A 24823-nucleotide genomic window follows, 5' to 3' on the forward strand; every position below is an offset into this window, starting at 1 on the left:
AGCACCCACGCTCAATCGGTAACTGTAGCTTTATGTAGCCCTACCTACAACCAGCCTCAGCTAAATGAGGAACATAGGAAACAATTGGCCCCAAGCATGAGCATCGTGGGTTTCTCCCCTCTTGATCAAAGAAAGACTCCAATGTAAAGGAAAAAAAGTAATTAAAAAGTAAAAACCTTATGTAATGAAATTTAAAGGGAAACTTTTGAAGCCAACAAGCAACTGCAGGCAATGCTTCAAAGGGCCCAGAATCAATGTTTGTCAATAGCAGTTTTGCATCTTTTAATTTCGCTTTCTTGCATATAAAGCGGGATGTGATTGGGAGCTCACCCCTGCCTTAATTCTGCCTGAGGTTCGATGAATCAGAACCGCTTAACATTCTGTGGGAATCAGCAATGTCAGAGGCCTGTGGCAGAGGCCTCCCCTGACTTGGGGCTTTCATCCTGCAGCTAGGATGCTCATTAACCAGCAGGCCTTCTGAACTGAACACCGGGCAGGCCCCCAGCTGCAGCCAGGGGCCGGGGGCTCTTTCTGTCTGCTACTGTCTTTGGAGGCTTTCCTCCCAGAAAAGGAACCACCCCATGACTCAGCCCAGCCCCAAAGCTACCATTTGTTTAATCAAGATAGTTGGTTTGCAAAACATTAAACAGTATTTGATGCCTAGTTAATAATTTGCATTCCCTTCATTTGTTCCTGAACCCTTGCAGACTGATATTCCCCATTCCCCCGTAAAGGCACTACAAGAAATTGTGTTTAGAGCAAAAGAAGGGTCCTTACGCTGCAGAGATGTTCGCCACAATGTCTGATCTCCGCGTTCTGCTGTTTGTGGTTCTGGTGGGACAGACAGCCTGTGGGGTAAGTGTTCTTTTCAAATACCTGGGGTTGAGAGACTCCAGGGTTATTAGGAAGACCAAACCAGCAGGGTCCGGAGCGATGAGAAATTTAGCTGTGAAAGGCTAGCGTGGTCGAGTCAAGTACATCTGAGGGCCAGAGCTGAGGTAGGCCTGTTTGTGCCGAGTGACGAGCTCCACAAAGCTGTGCAACTGACTTGAGCCCTCTTGGAAGAGTCTCCACGGACACCTTCCAAAGGAAGGGACGGGGTGAGAAACTCCACTAAGGCCGTGGCTCTCGATCTGGCACGGGTCTCACAGACCCCTTTGAGAAGCCAGTGAAAGCTGCAAACTCTCTCTGCACATGCTGACACACACCCAGTTTGCCAGCCATCTGGGGTGACCCCAGGGTGAGAATTCTTGTGCCTTGGCCCCGGAGGAGAGTCTCACTGGCTGCCAGGGGTCCTGGCAACAGGCTGACGTAGTTGGTGCGTTAGATTTGGAGAGGAGCTCTGTGTGCAGCATATTCTTTCTCCCCTCATCCTACGACCGTGACTGTCACGGGTGCCGAGGTGAGCAGGGGAGGAAAGGGACATCAGAGAGTCCCTCATGGGGAACTCGAGACATTTGGGAGCAGATGAGCTGTGGAGATGCCGGCTTCTGCTGAGAGCCACTGCGCCCGAGGGGGTCAGCTGGGTCTCTGTGGTCACATGAGTGGGACATTCCACAGAGAGAGAGCTTCCTGTCCTGGCTGGGGGGATCAGCTGGTTGGAGTGCCTTACCGTACACCCGAAGGTTGTGGGTTCAATTCCTGACCAGGGCTCGTGCCCAGGTTGTGGATTTGATCAGGGGTCAGGGGACGGAATGGAGGGGATGCTAACTGATGCTGATATTTCTCTCACACATTGATGTCTCTCTCTCTCTCTCTTCCTCTCTCTCTCAAAAAAAAAAATTGATGAACATATCCTTGGGTGAGGATAAAAAAGGAGAGAGGGAGAGAGAGCGGGCCTCCTGGAGTTCCACACTGGGTGTGGCTGGAGGCCCAAGGGTGGGTTGGGAGTCAGGATTGGCTCCCCCGCTTTGCCTAATTCCAGCTGCGGGATTATGGGCGGCGCCGTGATTTCTCTGAGCACTGGTTTCCTCTACTGCAAACCAAGTGATAATCTCCCCAGATTAGGGGAAGGTTACGATTGACTAAACAAGGCAACTCATGTAACGTTCACTAAGCATTAGCTCTTTCCCTTAAATTTCCAGAATGGACCCAAGTTGTCTGCAAAAATCAGAAAACATGCCCCTGGGTCAGGGCAGGGGCAGAGAGTGAGCAGGGATGAGAACCGAAAAAAAGAGCCACAACCTCTCTATTGCACTACATACTCATGCATTTTATTCCCCATTTTACTTCATTGGGCTTTTCCTGCAGGAATCAGATTAAATCCCAGGTTTTCTGATTAACACGCTTTAAAAACAAACAGCTCCCCTTTTGGCAAACTGTACTCAGAAGCCCACCTTAGCCCTGTCTTCAGCTGCCAAGTGACTGACCTCTGAGAGACTTTCACTTTCCAATGCCGACTTGCGCGCGTGTGTGTGTGGTGTGGCTACAATGACAAATTATTGTCAAGCTCTCCGCATCATTTGATTGCTTGTTGGATGTCTGGGGCCAAAATCCAGCAGAAATATCACAGATCTAAAGAAAAGCATGGAAATTATCATCAGAGGTCCACGGGGGGCCCAGAGAAAGTACCAGTCAGAAAGAATTAGGTCCTAAAGTTCGCAGGCAAGGAGACGGATTGATGCAGTCTCTTTGAAGTTCACAAAAAGATAATGGTCCCCCCAAATTCCCCCGCCTTTTTTTTGCAAGCCCCAGTGATTTTTTTTAGGGTTAGCGATGAAATTATAAGTCAATAAGGGATAAAAGAGAGAATATGAGAGAGGGCCTTCAGGCGATGAGCTTAGTCAATTCCAAGGAGAGGACCCGGGGCTTTGGAGCATTTTCTACCCCAGATGTGCGCCAGACAGGTGGTCGGGAAGGCAGCTTGCGCTTCACCGGCCAGTACACAGGCATCTGGGGGAGGGTGGCCAAGTTGCTCAGATGCTTTGGAGAGTTCGGGGCATCACGGGAGGGATGGCGGCACAGAGCAGATGGGTGGCCTCTCCTGCCCCAACTGCTTCCATTTAATGAGAAATCCTGTGTGCCAGGTCTGTGCTTCCCACAGATCAGTTCATCCCCAGAAGTACCCTAAGAAGTAGGTACTATTATTGCTCCCAATGTATAGATGAGGAGCTGGGGAACTTGGCCTTGAGTCATGTAGCTGGGAAGTAACCAGGCTGAGTTCTGGGTGATGGCTGGTGTCCATTTGTCTAGACTAGGTCTCCTGCCTGCACCCTGGCTAAAGATGAGATTTCTTCAGTCCACAGAGCTTCCGGATCCTGGTCCCTCCCACAGGGACAGGAGGCTCTTAGACGAGGGGACTGTTTGGTAGGTGGAGTGTCAAGAACCCCATATGCCTCTGAGAATGGAGAGAAAACCAGTCCCAGGGTCTGTGGTGGCTACCCACTGGAAAGGCCCCCGTCACGCCTCCATGAACTCAGATCATGCAGTGAATCTCCTAAAGGTATCTCAGGCTCATCTTCAACTCCGATTCTTACTCAGGTATTGACCACCCAGAGCGGTCTAGATCAAATACCATTGCAGTGGACACGGATCCATTGGTAGGGCCTGCCTGGTCTGCTCTAGATTTGTTTGTCCTTACTGGTCAGTTTTGAACGCCTGTCCCCAGCACAGTCTTGCATCGTTATCCTTGTTTTATGGGTGGGAAACCAGCCCAAAGTTGGTAGATCAACTTCCCAGCCAGGATTGGGACCCAGGTCTGTCTGGCTCGGCACGCTGATTTCCTTTCGATTGCTCAGCAGCATTTGAAAATCAGAACATTTCGCATAAAAATACAAATCTCTGAGCCTTCTTGAAAACCAGACATCCTAGTGACAAAGAGTTCACCTCCCTGCCTGGCAGTGAGGAGAAGCTGCTGCTCCTATTGTTAGAAACTTAAGCCCCATTATTCTCGACCCTCGACACCCTTTCTGCCTGCTTGGCGCACATTATCTGCCTGGTTTTACCTTGGAGACACAGAGAGAGAAAGACAGAGAGCGATCCTGCCTGGCGGTTGTTCAGTAGCACCATAGCTGTTGAAGTATCGGGGCCAATTTTGGATGGTCAAGAAAGTGGGCTCAGCCTCTGATTAATTCAAGCACCCAAATCTTCATGGCCCCGAGTACGAAGAAGGCCTCGTATGGGTAGGTACGAGCCACCTTTGTAAAGCCTCGATGCTCCGGAACGTGTGTCTCTACAGGCTCAGGAGACATCCCTCCCTCTTGCTGTAACACACCATCTTATGGAGAAGAGATGGACTGAATTTCACAGCACCTTCTTATGGGTTTTATTTTTAATGGAGCCTGTGCATGAGCCCAACTCATTAGCCTCGGCAGGGCACACAGCTGTTTAGGGAAATCAGCTCCCAGGAAGTGCACCCAGGCACAGACATCATTGTATTTTAAATTCATTAGGGGTCCCCAAATGCACAAGCCATTCTGCTGTCACAGGGAGACGGCACGGCAGAACATTCGGCAGCGGGGATTTTAAATAAAACATGCTTTTTCTTCATAATTAATATAACAAGTTTCCTGGCTTAGGACTTAGGCAAAGATCCCAGGTTAAAAAAATACAGAAAAAGTTGTGGTGGGCGGGGAGGGTAGAGTGACGTGAGTGTGACCCAACAAACAAGTTCCAGGAAGAGTTTGTGGTGCCACATGTGCTGTTCTCAATGGCTCCTCGATTTGCCAACGTCCATAAGTAAAACATTTTTTAAAAATCAGCTGCTATTAGTCATAATGGTCATCGTAACAGCAACCATTTATCAGCCATTGCGTGCTTTAGGCTTGTGATGTCATTAAAGCTTCCCAACAGCCCAGTGAGGCAGCAACCACCGCCATCCTCACTCTGCAGAACGGGAAGGGTTCCCTACCCTGTCTGTGCCAACCACCTAAGCTCCAGAGGGGGTGAGTGGTCTGCCAGAGGGGGCATCCCTGGGCCTTTTCAGAGCTGGGGTTCAAACCCAGGTCCGCCAGATGCCAAGCCCCATGCTCGTGAGCACTGCGGGAGAGGTCACCGTGCCAGGCTCTGCCCGAAACCAGTGTGGCCATTCAAGGGGGTGCAAAAGTCATCAGAAGTGTCCGTGGCTGAGACTCTGGCAGCAGGTAGGAGGCGACGCAGCTCCTCTCCCCGGAGGCTCCTTCAACAGCCCCTCAAGCTTCTCTTTTCAGCCCCAGACACAGCGAGTCTCGTCAGACAGCTGACTGGCTAGTTCCAGTGCTTTCGAAACTTCCATCATGCCTGAATCCACCTTCAGAAACTGTGTCAAAACCCAAACTAGTTTCTTCGTACTTTTGTGAAACCGACTCACCTTTTCTCTAGCCAAATAGACGCATTTTAAAAAGGGAACCGTCGAAACGATAAATGGAAAAATCAAAGAACACAAGACAAAACAATGTCATTGAATTCTAACTGGCTACAGTTCTCACCCGAAGCCCAGAGCCTGAAGCCTGCTTTCTCCTTGGTGGAAGGGGAGATGAGGAGAGGGAGACAATTCACCAGCACCATCCGACTCTTCCTCTGAGAGGGGATTGGAAGGGCTCTCGGTAAAACTGAGAAGGAAATGACTTTTTACCTGTGTGTTGACGGTTTGTCACACCCTGGCCAGGAGCCTCCCAAAGCAGCTTGGGTGTCACCGGGGGTTGATGTCCTACCCGGTGGGAAGCACAGGGCTGAGGACGGCCTCAGGGGCGGAGTTGGTTCCCCTGGAGGTCAGATTCTTTCTGCAGCCCTGGGCTGTTTGCGGAGGTGGATCAGCCAAGCAGGCCAGTGCAGGGGCTTGTGACTCATGCTTTTGTTTTGTTCGCTCCTTTGCCTTTTCCAAGGGCTTCCAGGTGCGTGATCACATCCAGAAATGAATGTTGGCCTGCATCCAACCCGCTTACCCTGGACGGCCTCGCTCCCTACTCTTCAACACCAGCCCCCACTCCCACGCCATTTGTCCCAAGTCCCCGGGAGGGCACATTTGGGCTAATATGTGTTTCCGAGTGCTTACTTGAAGAGTAATCCTTTGCAAATGCTTAGTTCCCCCCTCGGCCAAATACCCTTGAAAACAAAACAAAACATCGGGCTGGTTATCCATGGGGCTGGGAGTTCTTTCTTTTATAATCGGGGAAAGTGAGGTGCAGAGAGATTCCACAACTAGCACAGGAACAGAGAGGCGCCCGAGCCTCCTCGCCCCGCAGTCCCATGACTGAGAGAGGCACCATCGAAGGGTGGGGCCCGAGCCACCGGGGGGCTGGGTGAAAACGCACGTTCTGGGCCCACTCCAGACCCACGGAATCACCACCCCTGCAGGCGGAGCCCAGAGATCTGGATTTTTATCAAGCCATCCAGATCAGAATGGAAACTCTCCACGTCTCCGGATGGGCCTCTTCTCTCCGTCCTCTACCCCATCTGTGCCAACCACCTGAAGCTGCATCCCCAGCCCTCGGTCAGCCGGGACCAGACACAGGTGACTGGCCTCAGATCGAGGAGAACCCGGTCTCCAGTCCCTGCCCTGCTCCAATCTGCTGATGTCCTTACAGGGGTGCATCGCCCTGCTGGGCCCTGGCTGCCTCCTCTGTACATGACGGGTCAGGCCAGTCTCTCTCCACGAGGCCCCCCCGGCGTGTCACTGTGGTTCCAGGCTTCACCGAGGCTCCCGAGAAGGAAACCAGTGACGGTGCCTGCTCCTTTGGCCTCCAGATTCCCCATGAGAGCCTTCCCTCCTTGCCCCAGCTCCAGATCAGAGCAAAGCCACAGTAACCACCAATCCTAGGTCAGCCTTGCACAGCTTGTGACCTAAAAGAAGAAGGATGAGACTCCTTGTGCTAGGAAGGGCTGAGTGGCACCCCTTCCCACCCATTGGGATGGCTAGGGTTTTTACTGTGGGAAAATAACAAGTGTTGACGAGAATGTGGAAGCACCGGGACTATTTGGCTGTGCTGCTGGGAATGCAAAACGGTGCAGCCGCGGCGGAAAAGAGTGCGGTGCCTCCTCATGAAGTTAAATAGAATAACCACATGACCCACGCAGTCCACGCCCAGGTATACACCCCCCAAAAACAGGAAGCAGAGACTTGAACAGCCTGTTGTACACAAAACCTGAGTTCATGGAAGCACTATTTGCAGTAGCTAAGAGACATAAATAGCCCAAGTGTCCATCGACAGAAGAACAGGTGAACAAAACATGATGTGCACTGGAATACTACTGAGCTGTAAAAAAGAGTGGAACTGGGGTGTCGGCTCCAACATGGACAGACCTCACACACATTATGGAGAAATATAGCCAGTCACAGAAGGACAAGCGTGACGCGATTCCACTCACACCAGGTACCTAGAACAGGCGAACTCCTGGAGACGGAAAGGAGAGTAGAGGTTACTAGGAGCTTGGAGGAAGGAGGAAGGCGAGTTATCGTTTGATGGGTGTGAAGTTTACGTTGGGGATGATGAAAAAGTTTAGGGTGTAGGTAGTTGTGATGGTAACATAGCATTGTGAATGTAATTGATGCCACTGAATGGAATACGAATAAATGGTTACAATGGAAATATATACATATATATATATATAAAATGTATCTTCTACCAGTTTTTTTCTTAAAGGCCTAAGAGGCTCTGCACAGCTGCTCATCACATGACACAGCTCACGTGTGTGACACAGTGGGCAGGTCATGTGAGGCAGCAGCTGGGCTGATGACCGAACACTGGCAACCCCTGTCTTCTGTCACCTGCACCCCTTACCCTGACCTTGAGCTCTTTGCTCAGCAGTGGGGGGCGGCCCTGCTGAGCTGTGCCCTTTTGCCCTTGGCCTGCCTTCCCGCCCAGCAGCTGCAGCCTCGCCTGGCCCTGGTGCAGAGCTCTCTCCTGCCCAGCTGTCCTTGGGAGGGAGACAGTCCTTTCCTGGTGGTCAGTGACATCTAGACTACCACCATTCACCAGAGAGAGAAGGGACAGCTGAAGGGGAAGGAATGGCTGAGACTGGAGTCCCAATCCTCTACCTACCAGGTGAAAGATCGTTCTGCTTTGTTTCCTTCTAAGCCAAGCTTCTGGCCCCAAAGAGCAGGACTAGCTGCATCCCTCCTCTCCACTGCTTCCCAAGCCTCTAAGAGCATTTTCTAGCAGCTAATTTCTGGAAATCATCGACACAGACCTTCAGCCTCTGCCCTTTTGTTTTGTTTTCCAGAAAGTTTAGGATTCTGAAATCCTAAAAGGCAGAGGAAGAAGCTGAGTTGAAATAATTGCTGAAGATAGCACAGCATAGATTAGACCTCAATGCCTTTCACATCATCTAAAGAGATTACCTGGTAAATCGGTAGGTCTCGGAGACCAGGATCTTCTCTCTGCCCCTCTCTGCCTTCCCCACTGATCACCCTTTGCCTGCAAGACTCCAGACCTTTGACACAGGCTGTCTGGTGATAAGGGGTACATTAGTATAGTGGAGAGGCTCGTCTCAAAGCTTCCTAAGCACAGGGCCTCATCTCTTAATTTAGCTCAATGCCCTGCCTCTCTTCGGGTCAGGGAGTTCTGTTCCTGCTCCTCCACCCTTCCTTCACCACCGAGGGGCGCCGTGGTTCCCATTGCTCACAGCCACGGAGACTCAGAGAGCCAGGGCCCAGGCGTAAAACTGGCCGCAATGTTTGTCGGCTCCCGTGTTTATTAGCTGAGTTACTCTGGGCAACTTCATCCCTGCAAACCTGTTTTCTCACCTCCAAAATGGACTTAATTCTAGCACCTCCACAGTCAATTATTGTGTGCAACAAATGAGACAAAATGCGTGTAAAACCCTTAGCACCATCCTTACCATATTGTCGGCGCTTAACTATTGTGAACTGAGATCAGAGTTGCTCCTCCTCCTTCTCCTCCTCCTCCTTCCTTTCCCTTGATGGTCTTCTTCGGATTTGCAACTTCCATGATGAGGACTTCTATCATTGACTTCCTTGTCTCTGTGTGGGAAAATTGAACAGAATGGTGGAAAGTAAGAAGGTAAATATGGCATCTCTTCGTGTCCCCCACTGGCCCCTGCCATGGCCCAGGTCAGCTTCAGAACCCGGATGCTGGGCGTCAATAACTGGCTGCAGCCCTGGACTTTCCCACACGGCCCCCCTGGTACCCATCATGGTGTTGGGGCTGCCACTTTCCACATTTCACCACAGCCTCTGTCCTTGGTGGACCTGGTAATTCACACGCTGAGGGGGCCTGCTTTGGATCCTGGGACCTGCGGACACGCAGCCCAGGCAGGCTGTGCAGCTGGGCAGCAGCTGCTTGACTCTCTGAGAGTGGGTGGGATCTGAACCCCCGCGGCCACCACCTCCAGGCCAGGAAGGTCCTCCTGGGCTTGCTTTTTGTTTGGTTTCCCTCCCAGATCCAGATGCTAACCAGTTCCACCTCCTGGGAAGGGCACGTCTGCCACCTGCTGGCCACGGGCAGCATAGCACCTGGCTGCACCTCGGGCTCCAGTTGAGAACTAGGATGTGTATGTAGTATCTCCTTCAGGCCCAGGCACAGGTCTGGGAGGGTCTTTTCCACCCTGTGCCTTGAAGTCCTCCCTCCTGCCCTGCCCACGTCCTAGGGCAGAAGGTGGCCAGGCCTGGCCCACACTATGCAGCTCAAATAGGAGAATTCAAGGGGTACCTCCGTCTCCTCGGGCTGACGGGGAGAGAGGGGCAGACCCTGCCAAGCTCAGTGGAGGGAAGATGAGGCAGAACGGAGGGCGGGGACCAAGGCAGGGCCAGCTGGCTGTGAAGGACACGCCTGTGTCCTCACGTGCTCCTTCTCAGCGCTGCCCCGTCACTGGAGCCCAGAGGGGTCAGTTTCGGATGTTCCCGGTTCACGCAGCCCAGGACCACCCTGGGGCCTGAACCTGCCCTTCCTCTGCAGAGCCTCCCCATGGCCAACCTGCTGCCCCCCAACCCCCCGAAACGAAGTGCCTACCCCTGCCTCGTTTCCCACAGCAGCAGGGCTGCGGACTGTGAGGCCACAGAACAGGCCCCATCCAGGCGGCCCGCGGCCCCCCTTCTGTTCCGTGACTTTCTGTCCAGTCCCCGACCTTTTATTTTGTAGTTTTGCAAACCTGCCGAGGAATGGAAAGACTAACACAATGAATATTCTTCACCCAGACAGACGCGACAGCAAACACTTTGCCACATTGCTTTCTGTTGCTCTCTCGTGTGTGTGTGTGTGTGTGTGTGTGTGTGTATGTGAGATCAGTGGTTTGCTGAGTCATTTACACCTAAATTGCAGACATCACCTTTACCACTTCAGCACGCCCGTCCTATAAATACGAACATTTTCCTACAGAACCACTATACCATCACCACCCACAGAAAGTTCAGCATCGAGACAATAATACCATCTCCTATTAGTCAATATTCAAATTGCCCAGTTGTGCCAGTATGTCCTTTATAGCTGTTCTCAAACACTTAGGACGCAGTCGGGGATCCCTCGCTGCCTCCTGCTGTTGTGTCTCTTCAGTCTCACTTAGTAAAGAACAGGCTTCACACCTTTCTTCATCTTGTACGACGCTGGCCCCTTCAGGGGCCCAGGCCGGCTGTTTTCCAGGAAGCCCAAGCCCCGGACCTGTCTTGTTCCTCACGACCAGGTCAGGGTGAGCATTTTCGTCAAGAAGGCTTCTTGTTGAGGCTGTGCCCTCCGTACCTCACTTCGGGATGCATTCTCTCTTTTGATCTTTCTTTCCTCATTGAGCATCTGCCTGGCTCCCAAAATGAGTAAGGAAGGTGACAGTAACACAAAACTTAAAAAAAGAAAAACGAAGGAACGTCTGCTGACCGCAGAGGCAGCAAACACACCGAGCTGCCTCGCTGGACGTGGGCACCAGGACAGTGACCTCGGCTTTCTGGCCACCGGGACCCAAAGGGAACGTGTCAGGTGACAGACCTCTGGTTCCTAAATCAGAAGTCAGCACACTTCTTTTGTAAAGTACCAGAGAAGAACTGCTGGGTCCTATACTGTCCCTGTCCCAGCTGCAGCAAAGCAGCCATAAACAGCATGTAAGCAATGGGCGTGTCCCTGTCCCAGTAAAAGTTTCTTTATAAAAACCATAACCACTGGGTTTGGCCCAAGGGATCTTCATGTACTGGCCCTGGATTCGAGCGGAAGGAAATACTCCAGTTAGTAAATGAGTGAAGCTTTCTTGTTATGCCTTCTCAGAGGAACTGTCGATATTGTTATTTATTCAGCAAAGCCTCTGTGGGGAATGCCTCTGACCAAGCGCCGTGCTGGTCTGTGGAACTGCATCAGCGACGAGCCTGGCCTTTCTGGAGACCCCGTCAGCCAGCTCGGTGGGCTCACTCTGTGTCATTTTGTCTTTCAGTTCCCCCTGATGTCTCTCTTCCTAGACCTGGACCCAGGTGAGTGCACCCATCGCCCTGGGGTCCCCACCAGCCCCGGGCTGGTTCTGGGGTGGAGGAAAGGGGACCCACACATGGGAGTGTCGGTGTGACCTCAGAGTTCTGATGGTTCAGACGGGTCACTGACTCCTTTGGGGATCGTCCCAGAAAGACGCTCTCCTGGGTGTCTGTGTGTCCATGCACGCACTGAACGCTTCACACGGTTTCCAGTTGCCCGTGGAGATACCTGACACCCGGTCTCAAGGGAAAAATTGCTGATGCAGTTAAGCCCCTTCCTTTTATGGAGGATGAAACTGAGGCCCAGAGAGGGGGCACAATGAGCCTGAGATTACCCAGCCCGTTGGTGGCTGAGGTGAGGCGACAGGTACAAGACAAAGTGAGGACGTCACTGAGCAATGACTGGCTCCAGGCGGGCCAGCCCTGTGTTACCCCCTTAGGTGGGAAACCAGCCCCTGTAGGCTGAGAGGATGGTGTCAGAGCCGAGCAGGTGGCCCCCAGGCTGACCCGCCCCTGGTGGGAGTCGGGGCACTCCCACCAGTACCCGACCTGGTCCGTTTCCTCAAGATTCAATGTGTGCACTCCCCAGTGAGCCCTGCTCCTGCGCGTGGGCTGTCCCCATGGACTCGCCCCTCCCCCGCTCACCTTCCCCCTCTCCTGTCTCCTATGCCCGGTGCCCACGGCCAAGCCCGGCCTGAGCAGGGCGTTTCCTCCAGGCCGCACCGTCCACTTTCGGTCTCTGACTCTGGGTCCGAAGCCTCCCCTGCTGCTCTGAGACCTAAGAAAGAAAAGTCCGCTCCCTACTCCATCGGGGCAGAGGCAGGCAGCCCCTACTGGTAGTGACCAGGGCTGGCCAGCCATAAAGGACAACAGCTGGCAGACAGCACGCGGACACTGCAATCCTGTCTAACCTGTGGACTTAGTTGGAGTAGAGGTGGCAATTACCAAATCCCATGTAGCTGTCAGTGTTCCTCTGCAGCAAAGCCTCAGACTGGCAGCCAGACTCGCGTCAGCTCAAAGCAGTCCATGGCCGGCCCCCATCCTGCCCCGTGGGCTCAGAAGTGTCTGTGGAGGTGAACAAAACTATACGTGAGCATCAAGGGTGGGTTTTGAAGGGACCTGTGTCTCTCCCCAAAGCAGAGGAGAATGTTCAATCCAACAACACAAAATCCAGTTCCTTGGAGAATCCTATTTCAGAGGGCTCTCCGGAATGGCCACCCACCTGTGGACTCCAAGGACAGCGCAAGCCGAGTCGCCTCCCTGGCCTTGAGCACTAAGTGCCCAGGCCCCGTCAAAGGGGCTGCTTTGGTCCGGGTGTCAGAGAAACAGAGCTACAGAACCGTGGTGTCACCCAGTGGAAGAGACAGGAGCATAAGATTCAAGGGACCTCACTCTCTTTAAGCATTTGAAACACAGCCCCACCCCTCATCCATGAGGGGAAGTTGGTGGGAAATAAGAGGCATCTTTACCTCATGACATGTTACTGCCATCTGCCAGAAAGTTGAGAAAGATGTTGACAGTGATTCCAAGTCTGTGGGGCTCTGGAATTGCGCAGTGAACGACACAAACAACTACAGTAAGTGGTGCCCCTTCTGAACAGAGGTCACGGAAAAAGGAGTGGGTTCATTCCATGTGTCCAGAAAGCTTTAAATAGACTAGAGGCTCTAGGGTCAGGTTTGATCTGCAAATAGGAAGAACTTCCGAATCACCACAGTTGTCCAAAAGTCTGTATAGACTCCTGGACTCTTGTAAGGCAATGACCTCACCATCACTGGTAGTATTTAAGTACAAGCTAAAACACAACCTAGCCAGGAGTGGAGATTGTTGGATTTATACCATGAAACTCTGGGCCCCATGAGGACTCTGCCAATAGTTTCTGATAGTGTGGTTTTAGAAGGGACTGTGGAGTATACCACCTGGGCTTCTGGGTTTACCCCGAGGTGCTCTGCCAGCCTCTGGCTGCAGAGTGGGGTGAGATGCCAGGGCTGCTCTTTCTGCAAAGAGCAGGTCAGGTTTTAAAAACACCCCTGTTCTGGTCTGATTTAATTTCACAGAGGGGTTGTGCTTTGATGAAACGTATCAGATCCCAGCAGGCTTTCAACAACAACGTAGCCAAGGAAACACTTCTCAAGGCCACAGGCAAACTCTTTCTTCCACTGGTCTTGTTGGAGACACTGCACGGTGAGGGTCTTCCTGGAGCAGAAGGTGCCCAAGCCACAACCCCCAATGGGTGGCAGAGGAGGTGGGCATCAAACAGCACAGGCTCTGCCCATCTCCCCAAAGCAGGTGACGCGGCAGCCAACAGGCCTGCGGAAATGCCTCTTCAAAGCGGGCTCAGCTCTGCCCAGCCACTCAGCCTGAGCCCATCCATCAGCTGTCCTGCCAGCTGCCAGGGAGGGTCTCCGCTGGGCTTGCCCTGTCAGCCAGACTGGAAGTGTCAAATGCAGACCGACAGGGCTGGGGTTTGGGGGAGGAACCGTCTGTGCCACGGTGATGGATGATGCCAACAGGGACAGCATTCCAGGGATTTTCATTCCGTTCCACACATCTGGCGAGCTGTTTATCCAGAGCAGCTGCAAAGCCTCCGTTGCAGGAACTCCGGAGTTATATTCGAGACACCCCGGGTCTGGACCACGGTAATCCTGGCCGAGGGACCAGGAACCTTTGCGAAAGAAGATTTTCCAGTGCATGTTACCTCCTGGAAGCTAAGACCCGTGGAGTTTCATGAAATGTAAACCCACAAAGGGGCCCCGGTGCTTATAAAAAAAAGCACACCAGACATGGAGTTAGACTCGCTTTCAGATAGCATCTCTTGCTGCCCTAGTTTTTGCTTTTCTATAAAGTAGGAATAATAATACCTATGCCATATAGGGTTATCCTAAGGTTAAATAAGATTGTGTGTAACACATTTGTTTAGTGTAGTATCTAATACATATAAAATACTTGACACATAATAACCTCTTATTAGGATTATTTGGGTTAACACAGGATTCTCTCACTATTCTTCCTGATAAATTCTAGAAACAGACTCTGATAAATAGACTAATCCACAAGGATTTCTTTTTATAGCTATTATACCTTTTTATACGTATTGTATATGATATGCTTCTGACAGCTGCCCCATTCTTCCCTGAAAGCTCTACCCTTTTCTGTAGCCCAGAGAAAGTCTCAAGTAATCTGTATTTGAACCAGGAGTGTTTTTCTACAATTGTCTAAGGGTGCTTGGACCAGTTTCTAGACTCCTACATAGCTCAACAAGCATTTTTCTCACAAACTACCTGACCCAGATCTCATATACTTTCTCTCCTAAATTCCCTGTTTACGCTGCTCCAAGCAGACTTTGCCATCTTTGCTGGCAAAGCTAAGTGCCCACTGCGTGCAGGCCAATCAGAAGGAAGGACTTGGCAACTTCCGGTCAAGATGGAGATGTAGGTAATTAGGCTTTGCCTCCTTGAGCAACCACAACAAGAATTACAACTAAATCTTAAAAACAAATAACACTGGGAACTGTTAGAAAATTAAGCTGTATGGAAGTCTGACAACCAAAGATTTTAAGAAGCTACAGCCATCCAGACAGGTGGAGATGAGGAGACAGACAGGGTGGAGAAGCAAGGTGTGGCATGGAGCAGTGGCAGCAGTGTCAGAACAGACACGGGTGGTCCCACATCCACATGTGGTGGTTAAAAATTGGGAGGGATACTTTGGGAGTGAGCAGTCTCAGCCCCAGGCCAGACCTCACAGCCCAGGCTTCCAACACCAGGAAGATAAATCCCCATCAATTCTGGCTATAAAAACCAGTGGGGATTGCGGTGGTGGAAGCAACTGCCAGATTTTTCAGGAAACTTTACTTGAAGGGCCTGCTCACAAACCCACCCATTCTGGGATTCAACACCAGGGCAACAGCTGGAAAGTGCACCAGTCACATACAGGGAGTAGATGAAGTGACTGGAAATGGGGGGAGTGCCAGGCAAACCCCCAGAAGCCAGGCATCAGCACAGTCCCTTCTCCAAGCCTTCCCCCCACATGGAACCACAAAGCAGTGAAGTGGGTTGCCCCACCCTGGTGGCTACCTAAGGCTCTGCCCCACACAATTTACAGGTGCCTTTCACAGGAAGTCAAAGCAGCTCTACCTAAGACACAGAAACAAACACAGGGAGGCTGCCAAATTGAGGAGACAAAGAAATATGGCCCAAATGAAAGAACACTGCGAAACCCAAGAAAAAGGACTAAATAAAACCAAGATAACAAACCTCTCAGATGCAAAGTTCAAAACAATGGTGATCGAGATGCTCAAAGAACTCGTTGATTATGGTAACCAACATAAAGGAATAAAAGAACGTTACACTAAATGAAATGAAAAATAATCTACAGTGAACCATCAGGGAAGGGAAGGAAGCCAGGATTCAAATCAAAGATTTGGAACATAAGGAAGGAATAAACATTCAACCAGAGCAGAAAGAAGAAATAAGAATTCAAAAAACAAGGATAGTATAAAAAGAGTCTGGGACATCTCCAAATGTGCTAACATCTGGATCACAGGAATGCCAGAAGGAGAAGAGGAAGAACAAGACATGGAAAACTTATTTGAAAAAATAATGAGAGAAAACTTTCCTAATTTGGTGAAGGAAATAGACATACAAGTCCAGGAAGCACAGAGTCCCCAACAAGTTGGGCCCAAAGAGGACTACATCAAGACACTTCATAATTAAAATGCCAAAGGTTAAAGATAAAGAGAGAATCTTAAAAGCAGCAAGAGAAAAGCAGAGAGTTCCTGTAAGATTTCTCAAAAGAAACTTTGCATGCTAGAAGGGACTGGCAAGAAATGTCCAAAGTGATGAAAAGCAAGGACCTACAACCAAGATTCTCTATCCAGAAAAGCTATCACTTAGAATCGAAAGGCAGATAAAGTGTTTCCCAGACAAGGCAAAGCTAAAGGAGTTTATCATCACCGAACCTGTATTATATGAAATATTAAAGGGACTTATTTAAGAAAAAGAATAAGATCAAAACTATGAAAAGTAAAATGGCAACAAACTCACAACTATCAACAATCAAATCTAACAAAAAATTAGCAAACAAAATCATACATATGGAGATTACTTGGAGGGTTATAAGCTGGTGGAGAGGGAGTGGAGAATATAGGAAAAGGTACAAGGATTAAGAAACATAGATGGTAGGTACAAAATAGACAGGGGCATGTTAAGAACAGTATAGGAAATGGAGAAGCGAAAAAACTTATATGCATGACCTATGGACATGAACTAAGGGGAGGGGACTGCTGGAGGGAAGAAGGGTACTGGGTAGAGGGGTCAAAGGAGGAAGAATTGGGACAATTGTAATTAAATAACATAATAACATAACTGGGACAACCTAAAGAAGGAAGGGCTTGGTCACAGAGGGAAAAATTAATCTGTCAGACACACACATTAACTACACACAGGGATCTATGCTGGGCACTGAGGTAGAAAGGGGAATAGATGTGGCCCTGCTCTTAAGAAACCAACTATCACATTGGAGGAAACAAATCAGACAGGACAAGATAAATACTAACCCCAGGGGAGAAGTGCTGTCTGAGATCCAGCCATGGAGCCTGAAACTCAGCAGCTACCAAGCCACTGAGGAATGTTCTGGTATCTAAAATTCTAATCCCATCAGCAACGCTGTAGCCATCAAGCCCTGTGTGTACATTTGTTATTACTGCATAATATACATACCACCCCAAATGCAGTGGTTTTAACCATTAACAGTGTATTTAGATCTTAATTCTTCAGGCTGGTAATGTAGACTGGGGTTAGCTGTGCAGTTCTGGTCTGGACCCGGCTGAGCTGGTGGATTGGCTGGGCTTTCTCACATGTTGGAGACCTTGGCCGGGACCAATGGCCTTGCTGGTGCCTCTCATGTTCTCTCATCACCCTGTAAAATAGGCTTCATTTGTCCCCATGGCAGTCGCTGGGGGGCCATGAGAGGGAGGAAGAGAGAGAGGAGGTTCACAGACTTCTTGAGGCGCAGGCACATGTTCACTACATGCTATCAACCAAACCAAGTCCCAAAGGCAGCCCAGACCAAAATGCTGGGGAAATCGGCTTTATCTTTTGGTGAGAGGAGCTGCAAAGTCACAGGGCAAAAGGTGTGGATCCAGGAAGAGGTGGGAATCGGGGCCTTTTTTTTTTTCTATTGGATTAGTACAGACCACACCAGAGGGCCACCAGGCATGGACTCGGCCACATCTGGCTTCCCTACCTCCTCACTACCCTTTCATATCCCTCCTTGGCTAGCTCTCTGTCCCCACCCAAACCAGACAAGAGGCTCCTTTGACAGAGGCCACATCCCACTCTTACTTGTATTACACATACTTGGCCCATTGAAGGTACACAATGCACACTTTTCATTTAGACAATGGGACTGAATGCCAACAAAATAGAAGAGATACAGTAAGCTTTAAGAAACCCTCCCAGGAGAGGCTCCCAGAAAGCACTTTCAACATATGTTACAACCCATCCCAAACGTAAGGGATCTTCGTGCCCTTCCTTGCACAGCCCTCCAGCTGATGGCTTCTGGTACTCTGTGACTGCCAAGGCTCTCCTGATTCAATCCATCTTTACCAAGGGTCCTGGGCTCTGGGGAACAGCAGGGGCATGATTCAAAGCCTACATATTTTATTCCCTCCTTAGCTTCCTTGAGAAATGAGCGGACCTTGTCCTGAGGTCTGGATTCAAGTCAAAATCCTCCAACCAACAGCTCATCCATCCTCCATCACCCAGAAAAACCATTCCATTCCATCTACGTAAAACTCTCATCTCCAAATATCTGCAAAGGGGTTGATTCATTTGTCTTCTAATTTACTCTTTATTGTATTTGTTTCAGTGCCATTTAGTCCCCTAAAGGGGTTGATTTCTAATGGCCTAGCCAAAATTAGCTAGTCTGACCCTCCACCATGGGAGTTATGTGAGAAATTACAGGGGTAATCTGGAGGCACTTATCTATAAAGACCTGTTAGAAAAACAATACTACGTTCTCCAAAGAAAAAAGAAAGAAATAAAGGATGCAATGCCTCATTACCAAACCCTGTTGTCTCTCCCAAATGTCAGTTTGAAATCTTGTATGTCAAACTCAGAAAAACATTTTTCTCTCACTTTCTCTCTCTCTTTCTCTGCTTTATCAAACTAGATGGAAAGAAATTTTATTTGCTCCAGGAAGACAATGGCCTTATCTTCAACCCAGATCCTCATCCCTGGAAAGGTGGCTCCCTCTGGGAGCATTTTCATAGTGGGGAAAAGCAGTTCGGGAGAAATAATGAGCAAGCAAAGGGAGTCTTGACTTGACACTGTGATAAATGAGGTGAAACTCTGGCAAGAAACCAGAGTTGGCAGATTCAAAAAGGAAATAAAAAGATAGTTCCATTTTAATGGGAAATATAAAACAGCCATTGTGCAAAAGTCGATTTTTCAAAAGCCAAAGAGATAAAGACTATAAGGGAATGACTGAGAGAGGAGTGAGGTAATGTGGTTGATAACCGCGATCAGGTAAAGTGCCAGTCTCAGAGCCATCAGCTGGCTCCGTGGGAGCGCCTTTTCAACTCTTGCTATCTGCATTTTCTCCTGCCTCATTATCATATGCATCTCTGGGCGGCTTCTGTGGGGCTTCTGCCCGCCATGCTCCTGCCAGCTGGAGACAGCAAAGTCAGTGCCGTACAATGCACATTTTTTATCTAGACAACGGGATTAAGTGCCAACAGAATAGAGAAGACAAAATAAGCTTCAAGTTCAGAGGTGAAGAAACCCTCCCAGGTGATGCTCCCATAAAGCACTTTCAACACACATTGCAGTCCATCCCAAATTTAACGGATCTTCGTGTCCTTCCATGCACAGCCCTCCAGCTGGATGGCTCCTGCAAACTTTCTGCAAATCCCAAACTTCTCTCCATGAGCCACAGAGCTCCTGGTATCCTCCAAAGCCTCAGACCACAAGGAGCTTCAGTCCAGCCTCACATACAACCTGCTTTTCCCAATTGACTGGCCTGGTCTGAGGTCTACACCTGGGGGAACTCCATCCACTGCCTTGTCTTTCAGTGGGAGGGATCCATGAACCTTCTCAAGGCTGTCATTGGGTGATTCCTAATTAGCAGGATGGCTATTCAGTGGGGATGGCTGGACCCCTTCCCCAAGGGCAAGCGTAGATGTGTCTGAGGCCTGTGAGAGGCTGGTGGGGGCAGTTAAGCCAGTGCAATTTTCAGGTTCTATGGAGGTAAACTGTCTTAATTTATATCCTACTGTTTATTAGCTATGTGACCTTGGGCAAGTTACTTGACCTCTTTCAACCTCAGGTTTCTCTACTTAAAATAGATATAATAACACATCTAGATTTTTATGAAGATGAAATGAATGGATCATGTAAAATGCTTAGTACATAGTAAAGGCTCAGTAAACATTAGCTGTTATGATGACTTTCTAGACACAACTTGGGAGAGTTTGATGCTATAACCAAGGTGACAGTGTTATTTCTTTGACTTCATTAAGCTAAGGTGACTCATAATGTCCCATTAAGAAATTTCATTCACAGAACCACCCAACAAGACACAGAAGTGCCACTGGATATGACCTTGGGCAGATCTTAGATAGGACCTTGGAACACTTTTAGGCTCCAATCATCTTTATGCTGTTTATGGATGAGAAAATGGGGACACTAGGAATGCAATTGCCTTGTCCAAGGTCACAGTTAATGGGAAGCCAGGACTTGACTTCGCATTTCCAGTCAGCTGCTCTTGACGTATCAGTGCCAGTACTGCTCTGCTGGGTTATAAAAGCAACCCCCAACACCATTAAAAAAAAAAAAAGGAAACTCACGATGCTTGACCTCTTGTCTACCCCATCAGTGTGAGGAGCTAGAAAGACACATGCCTCCTTCTTCAGGACTTTGAAATCTTTTGGGGGAAAAAAAACACTTGGTAAAATGAAATGCTGACCTATTTGGATCTAATGACTAGGGTTCCTTTGGCCCTGTTCTCTCACTCCTGTAGATTGGACCCCTGAGAACTATGATTACAGCTCTGAGTACCAAACCCAGGAAGAAAACACCAGTAGTGCTGTCAACCACCTCAGTAATCCTGACTGGTACTACACAGACAACGGTAGGTACTAAAGCCATTGGGGGGCTTGGGGGTGCCTCCCAGGAGGAAGGCAGCATACCTGGAGGGGAGTTCATGTATGACCACATGCAAGGACCTCCTACCACTCTCTGATGGGCATCATCAAACAAGTGTTAAGGAAACGATTTAAACTGGCTGTTTTTCCAGCTATAATTATATACTGTGAGGACTGGGGAGGTTCTTAGAGACCACCTCTCTTGCCTCAAATGACAGATGGCACAAATGAGGCCAAGAGAGGAGATGACTTAGCCAAATTGATACAGCCAGTTGGTGCCTCATCATCTAGGTAGGTCTCTTGATGCTGGGAGTAGGAGTCATATTCAAACTCATCCCCAGAGCTTCCATTACAGGTAGGTCCTAATTAGGAAGAAGAGTCTGAGTTAACATTCAGCACCAGATTGTAGCATGTGCACATTTGGCATTGGGTCTTTCCTTCCCTTACATCTGGGTTGTGTTGTTTTATTTCAGGTTTTTTTTTAATTGATTATTTAGAGAGAAAGAAGGAGGAAGAGAGAGAGGGGGATAGGGAGAGCCAGAGGGAGGGAGGAAAGGAGAGAAGGAGAGAGAAAGAGACTTTATTATTTCACTTACTTATGCATTCATTTGTTTATTCTGGCATGTGCCCTAACCGGGATGAAACCCACAACCCGGGCATACAGGATGGTACGCTAACCAGCCGAGCTACCTGACCAGAGCTTTATTTCATCTTTCAACTCATGAGAAGCCTTTCACAGTTGTCATTATATGTGTGTGTGTGTGTTCTCACACATACATGCTTCTACCACATTTGCTTCTGCTTTTTTGGCGGCTTCTTAACTAAGCAATAGGGCAGAAAGGAAAATGCAAAGCTGGTCCAAGCAGAGCCCTGTGACTAAACCAGAAGAGGAAATGGAAAGCACTAGCAGCTGGAATAAAAGCTGTGTAACTGTGGGAAGTGTCCTGGAAGGCAGGGCTAAGATACGGGGCATCGGGGGAACATCAGAAGGGACCATCAAAACAAGAGCCAGGCCCAGGGATCCTAGTTCCTGAACCAAAGAACAATGTGTGTGAACAGAAGGATAAAGAATTCCCTGAGGGAAGATCCATTCAGACAACCATGAAAAGCCAAAGGCACAGATGAAATATGACAAAATCTAACTGAACAAGTAGTTGAAGAAAGATGAAGGCCACTGGGTCATTTCCTCCTTGCCGTCAATTTTTCTGTCACCCTCTTGCCTTTGGTCTTCTTGCCTGATGTTCAGAAAGCTTATGTTTCGTTAGGGGTGGGTTTTCTTCCCCAGGCCCGACCTCCACCTCTGGGCACTGGGAGTAGGGGAGGTCTACGGGCTTGTGAAATGCATTCAGCATCAGAGACAGACCCCGTGCACTCCCGGCGAGACTGGGAGGAGAAAAACCCTGATGATGGAACGGAGGAGTTTCTCAGTGAGAAAGGCCCCATCGAAACCCAGGCCTATGGGAGATAGGAACTATTCCTTCCCTCCTGCCCTGTTTCCAACCTGAATCCTTCTCTCTGCTCACATGACTGCTGTTTTCCTTGCTCTTTAAAGGCAGTGTGTGTTTCCCCCTTTCCCCAGTCACTGCTTATGTAGTTACTTTCTCATTTGGGTAGGAGACTGAAATGTGATGTGTAAGTAGGAGGTTTCTCGCCTCCTGTTCATTGTAAACGTTGCTTTCTGCCTGTGTTTCAGACCCATGCCTGCCCAACCCCTGTGGACACGGCGGGGACTGCCTTGTCAGTGGGGACACTTTCACATGCAGCTGCCCGGCCCCTTTCTCTGGAAGAACGTGTCAGAATGGTGAGTGTACGTCTCTGGATTCACTCTTCTCTCTGAGTTGAACAGGAGGCAGTCTCCTCCTCCATCCCTCGGGGGTCAAGAAGGGCTGAGTGATCCTGCAGAAAGGATGATAACCATGCACATCATATCACATGTTGTGGATTCTTCACCATGGTCATAGGCAGCACCTCACTGAATCCTCACCTCTGTGTGATAAATAGGACTACTATGCCCATTCTGCTGATGAGAATATTGAGGCCAAGAGGAAATAAGAGATGGACTCTGACCAAGATGCATTCCTAACTAAGGAATCTTTGTTTTCTTTTGTTTTGAGTGTTTAGATTAACTACAACCACAAAATATTGTTTTCAAATGGGACAGCAGGAAGAATCTCAGGGCACATAATTCCCCACTCAGTTAGAGAAGGAGAGCACAGAGAGCACATGGGACTTACTCATGGTCACACAGCTAGTAAAGAGAAGAGCATAACGTAGAGCCCTGGTGCCTAACTCCTGGCTCCACGCTCCTTCCTCCTGCTGTCTTTGCTCATGGAGACTGATAAAAGCTGTGTGTCTGCATTTCGAGAGTTCTTGTCAGAATAACATAAGCATGAGGAGTACAACTCCTATTGACTAATTGCACCTCTGGTATGAACCTGGACCCTGTTCCATCTCACAGCCATCTAACCAGGTAAGGGGGGCAGTGAGGGTCTTACATATATGGGGTTTTACGGTTGACTTCTTTCTCCTGTGTCCTCTTTATTTATTTATCCTATTTTTAATCCTGCAAGTCCTTTCCACAAATGTTTCAGGATTGTTTGAGATATTGATATAAACATCGTTTCTGTGTTCATCCCTTAATTTCTCAGAAGAATGAGGAAAACTGGAAATGGAATAAAAAATCAGCTATGAAATAGAGAAACTCGAGTTGCAGCTCTTTTGTTAAAAGTGTAAAGATTAGCATGGTTTTTGTCAAGAGAGAATAATAAAGGCCATGAACACTGGAAGGAACTGCGAAACAATCATCCATGAGCCAAGGATTAGAGAAAAACCTTGTCTAGGGCGCCCAAGTCTTTCAGGACCATGGACAAAGGCACACACTCTACCAGCCATCCCTCCCCCAAACGCTGTACTGCTTAGGTATACAATATCCTATATCTCTGGAACTTCTTTTCTATGGATCTTCTACAGTGCAAAACCAGTGCAAAGAAAACTCATGTGGCCAGGGTGAATGTCTTGTTATTCAGAGTCCTCCCTACTACCGCTGTGCCTGCAAACACCCTTACAGGGGGCCCGACTGCTCCACAGGTAAGTGCTCGCAGCCCCTTCTCTGCTGGGCTTTCTCTGCCCTGACTTGTGCCTGGGGTCTCTTCACCCTACTGGTGGGGCAGTCAGATATATCTGATGCTTTGATAACATCCATGATGTTCATTATAACTAGGACTTTTTAAGATTCATCATCCCTGGGTAGTTACTAAGAATTGGCTGATCTGTGTCCCTTCCCATCCAAAAACAATCATCTTAAAAATCACTTCCTCCAGAAGGTCACCCCTCATGTATTTCTGGAATAGCTGATGGTGGGAATAAATCTGTCCTGAGCCAGGCATTGTCCCAGGAGGTTTATATGCTCTCTCACATTCTCCCCGAAACACCACAGAGAAGGATTTTACAGATGAAGAAACTGGAGTTCAGAGAGGTTGCCTAACTTGCTCAGAGTCACACAGCTATAAAGAGGCAGAGCCAAGTTTCAACTTAGCTCAGACTGATCCCAAAATCCTGCCCAGTCCATGCCTCTTGCTATTTCTTACTGAGTGAGCCGTCTATTTACATACACTTGGGCACATGGCCTTCATCCGTGTATGTGTATGTTCTAGAGTGTCAGTGGGTAGGCCCTTTCCCTTGGGTGACTCATCTTTTGTGGAAGGATGGACACCAGTGTTTCCTCATCATCTCACATGTAGCTACAACTCCAAGTGGAGACCTCCCCAGCCCCACTTCCTGTGTTCACAGCGGTTCCTGCGTGCCGGCCCAACCCCTGCCAAAACGGCGGCACCTGCTCCCGGCACCGGCGGAGGTCCAGGTTTACCTGTACCTGTCCCGACCAATTCAAGGGGAAATTCTGTGAAATAGGTATGGTTCTCTGCCACCACTTCCTCAGAATCTCAGGGCCACCACCGAGGCCTTTGGAATCCTTCTGTTTGGATTTCGTCTCCAGGATGGGACTCAAGTCAACTCCCAAACTCTGCTACTGCCTCATTTGAGGGCATAGGGTCTGTTTGGGATATACTGCAGGCAAATCAGATACACCTGAACACCCCCTGGTCCTCAGCCCACCTGCCACCAGGTCTTGGGTGAGCCAAAATTAAGTAACCAAGTTCCCACCCACCCATCCACCCACAGTCACTATATCTCAAGCTGGGTTAAATGTGCAACATTCAAGGCACCTTGTTTCTGGGACATTGCAGTAAACTCTTAGAATGATCAACATTCAGGTCCAGTACTCTTGCCCCCTAATACACCTACAGTCACTTTAGGGAGCAGCACACCTGTTGCTTTCTGTCCTCATGGTTCTGCCTGCTGTCCCC

General features: G+C 49.3%; 1 protein-coding gene across 1 annotated transcript in view; it reads left to right on the plus strand.

The window, feature by feature from the left end:
* The first annotated feature begins 691 nt into the window (after window positions 1–691).
* HABP2 (hyaluronan binding protein 2) overlaps window positions 692–24823 on the plus strand; it is a 33499-nt gene continuing 9367 nt past the window's right edge. Inside the window, exons 1-6 of the mRNA XM_053668461.1 lie at window positions 692–855; window positions 11287–11323; window positions 20336–20446; window positions 22153–22260; window positions 23430–23546; window positions 24249–24368. Coding sequence (XP_053524436.1) covers window positions 787–855; window positions 11287–11323; window positions 20336–20446; window positions 22153–22260; window positions 23430–23546; window positions 24249–24368 — 562 coding nt within the window. The 5' untranslated portion in view covers window positions 692–786. The remainder of the gene's footprint in view (window positions 856–11286; window positions 11324–20335; window positions 20447–22152; window positions 22261–23429; window positions 23547–24248; window positions 24369–24823) is intronic.

This window comes from Artibeus jamaicensis, unplaced genomic scaffold, assembly GCF_021234435.1.
Source record: "Artibeus jamaicensis isolate MK-2021 breed Jamaican fruit bat unplaced genomic scaffold, CSHL_Jam_final contig_490, whole genome shotgun sequence".
In the NCBI taxonomy this organism is placed as follows: domain Eukaryota; kingdom Metazoa; phylum Chordata; class Mammalia; order Chiroptera; family Phyllostomidae; genus Artibeus; species Artibeus jamaicensis.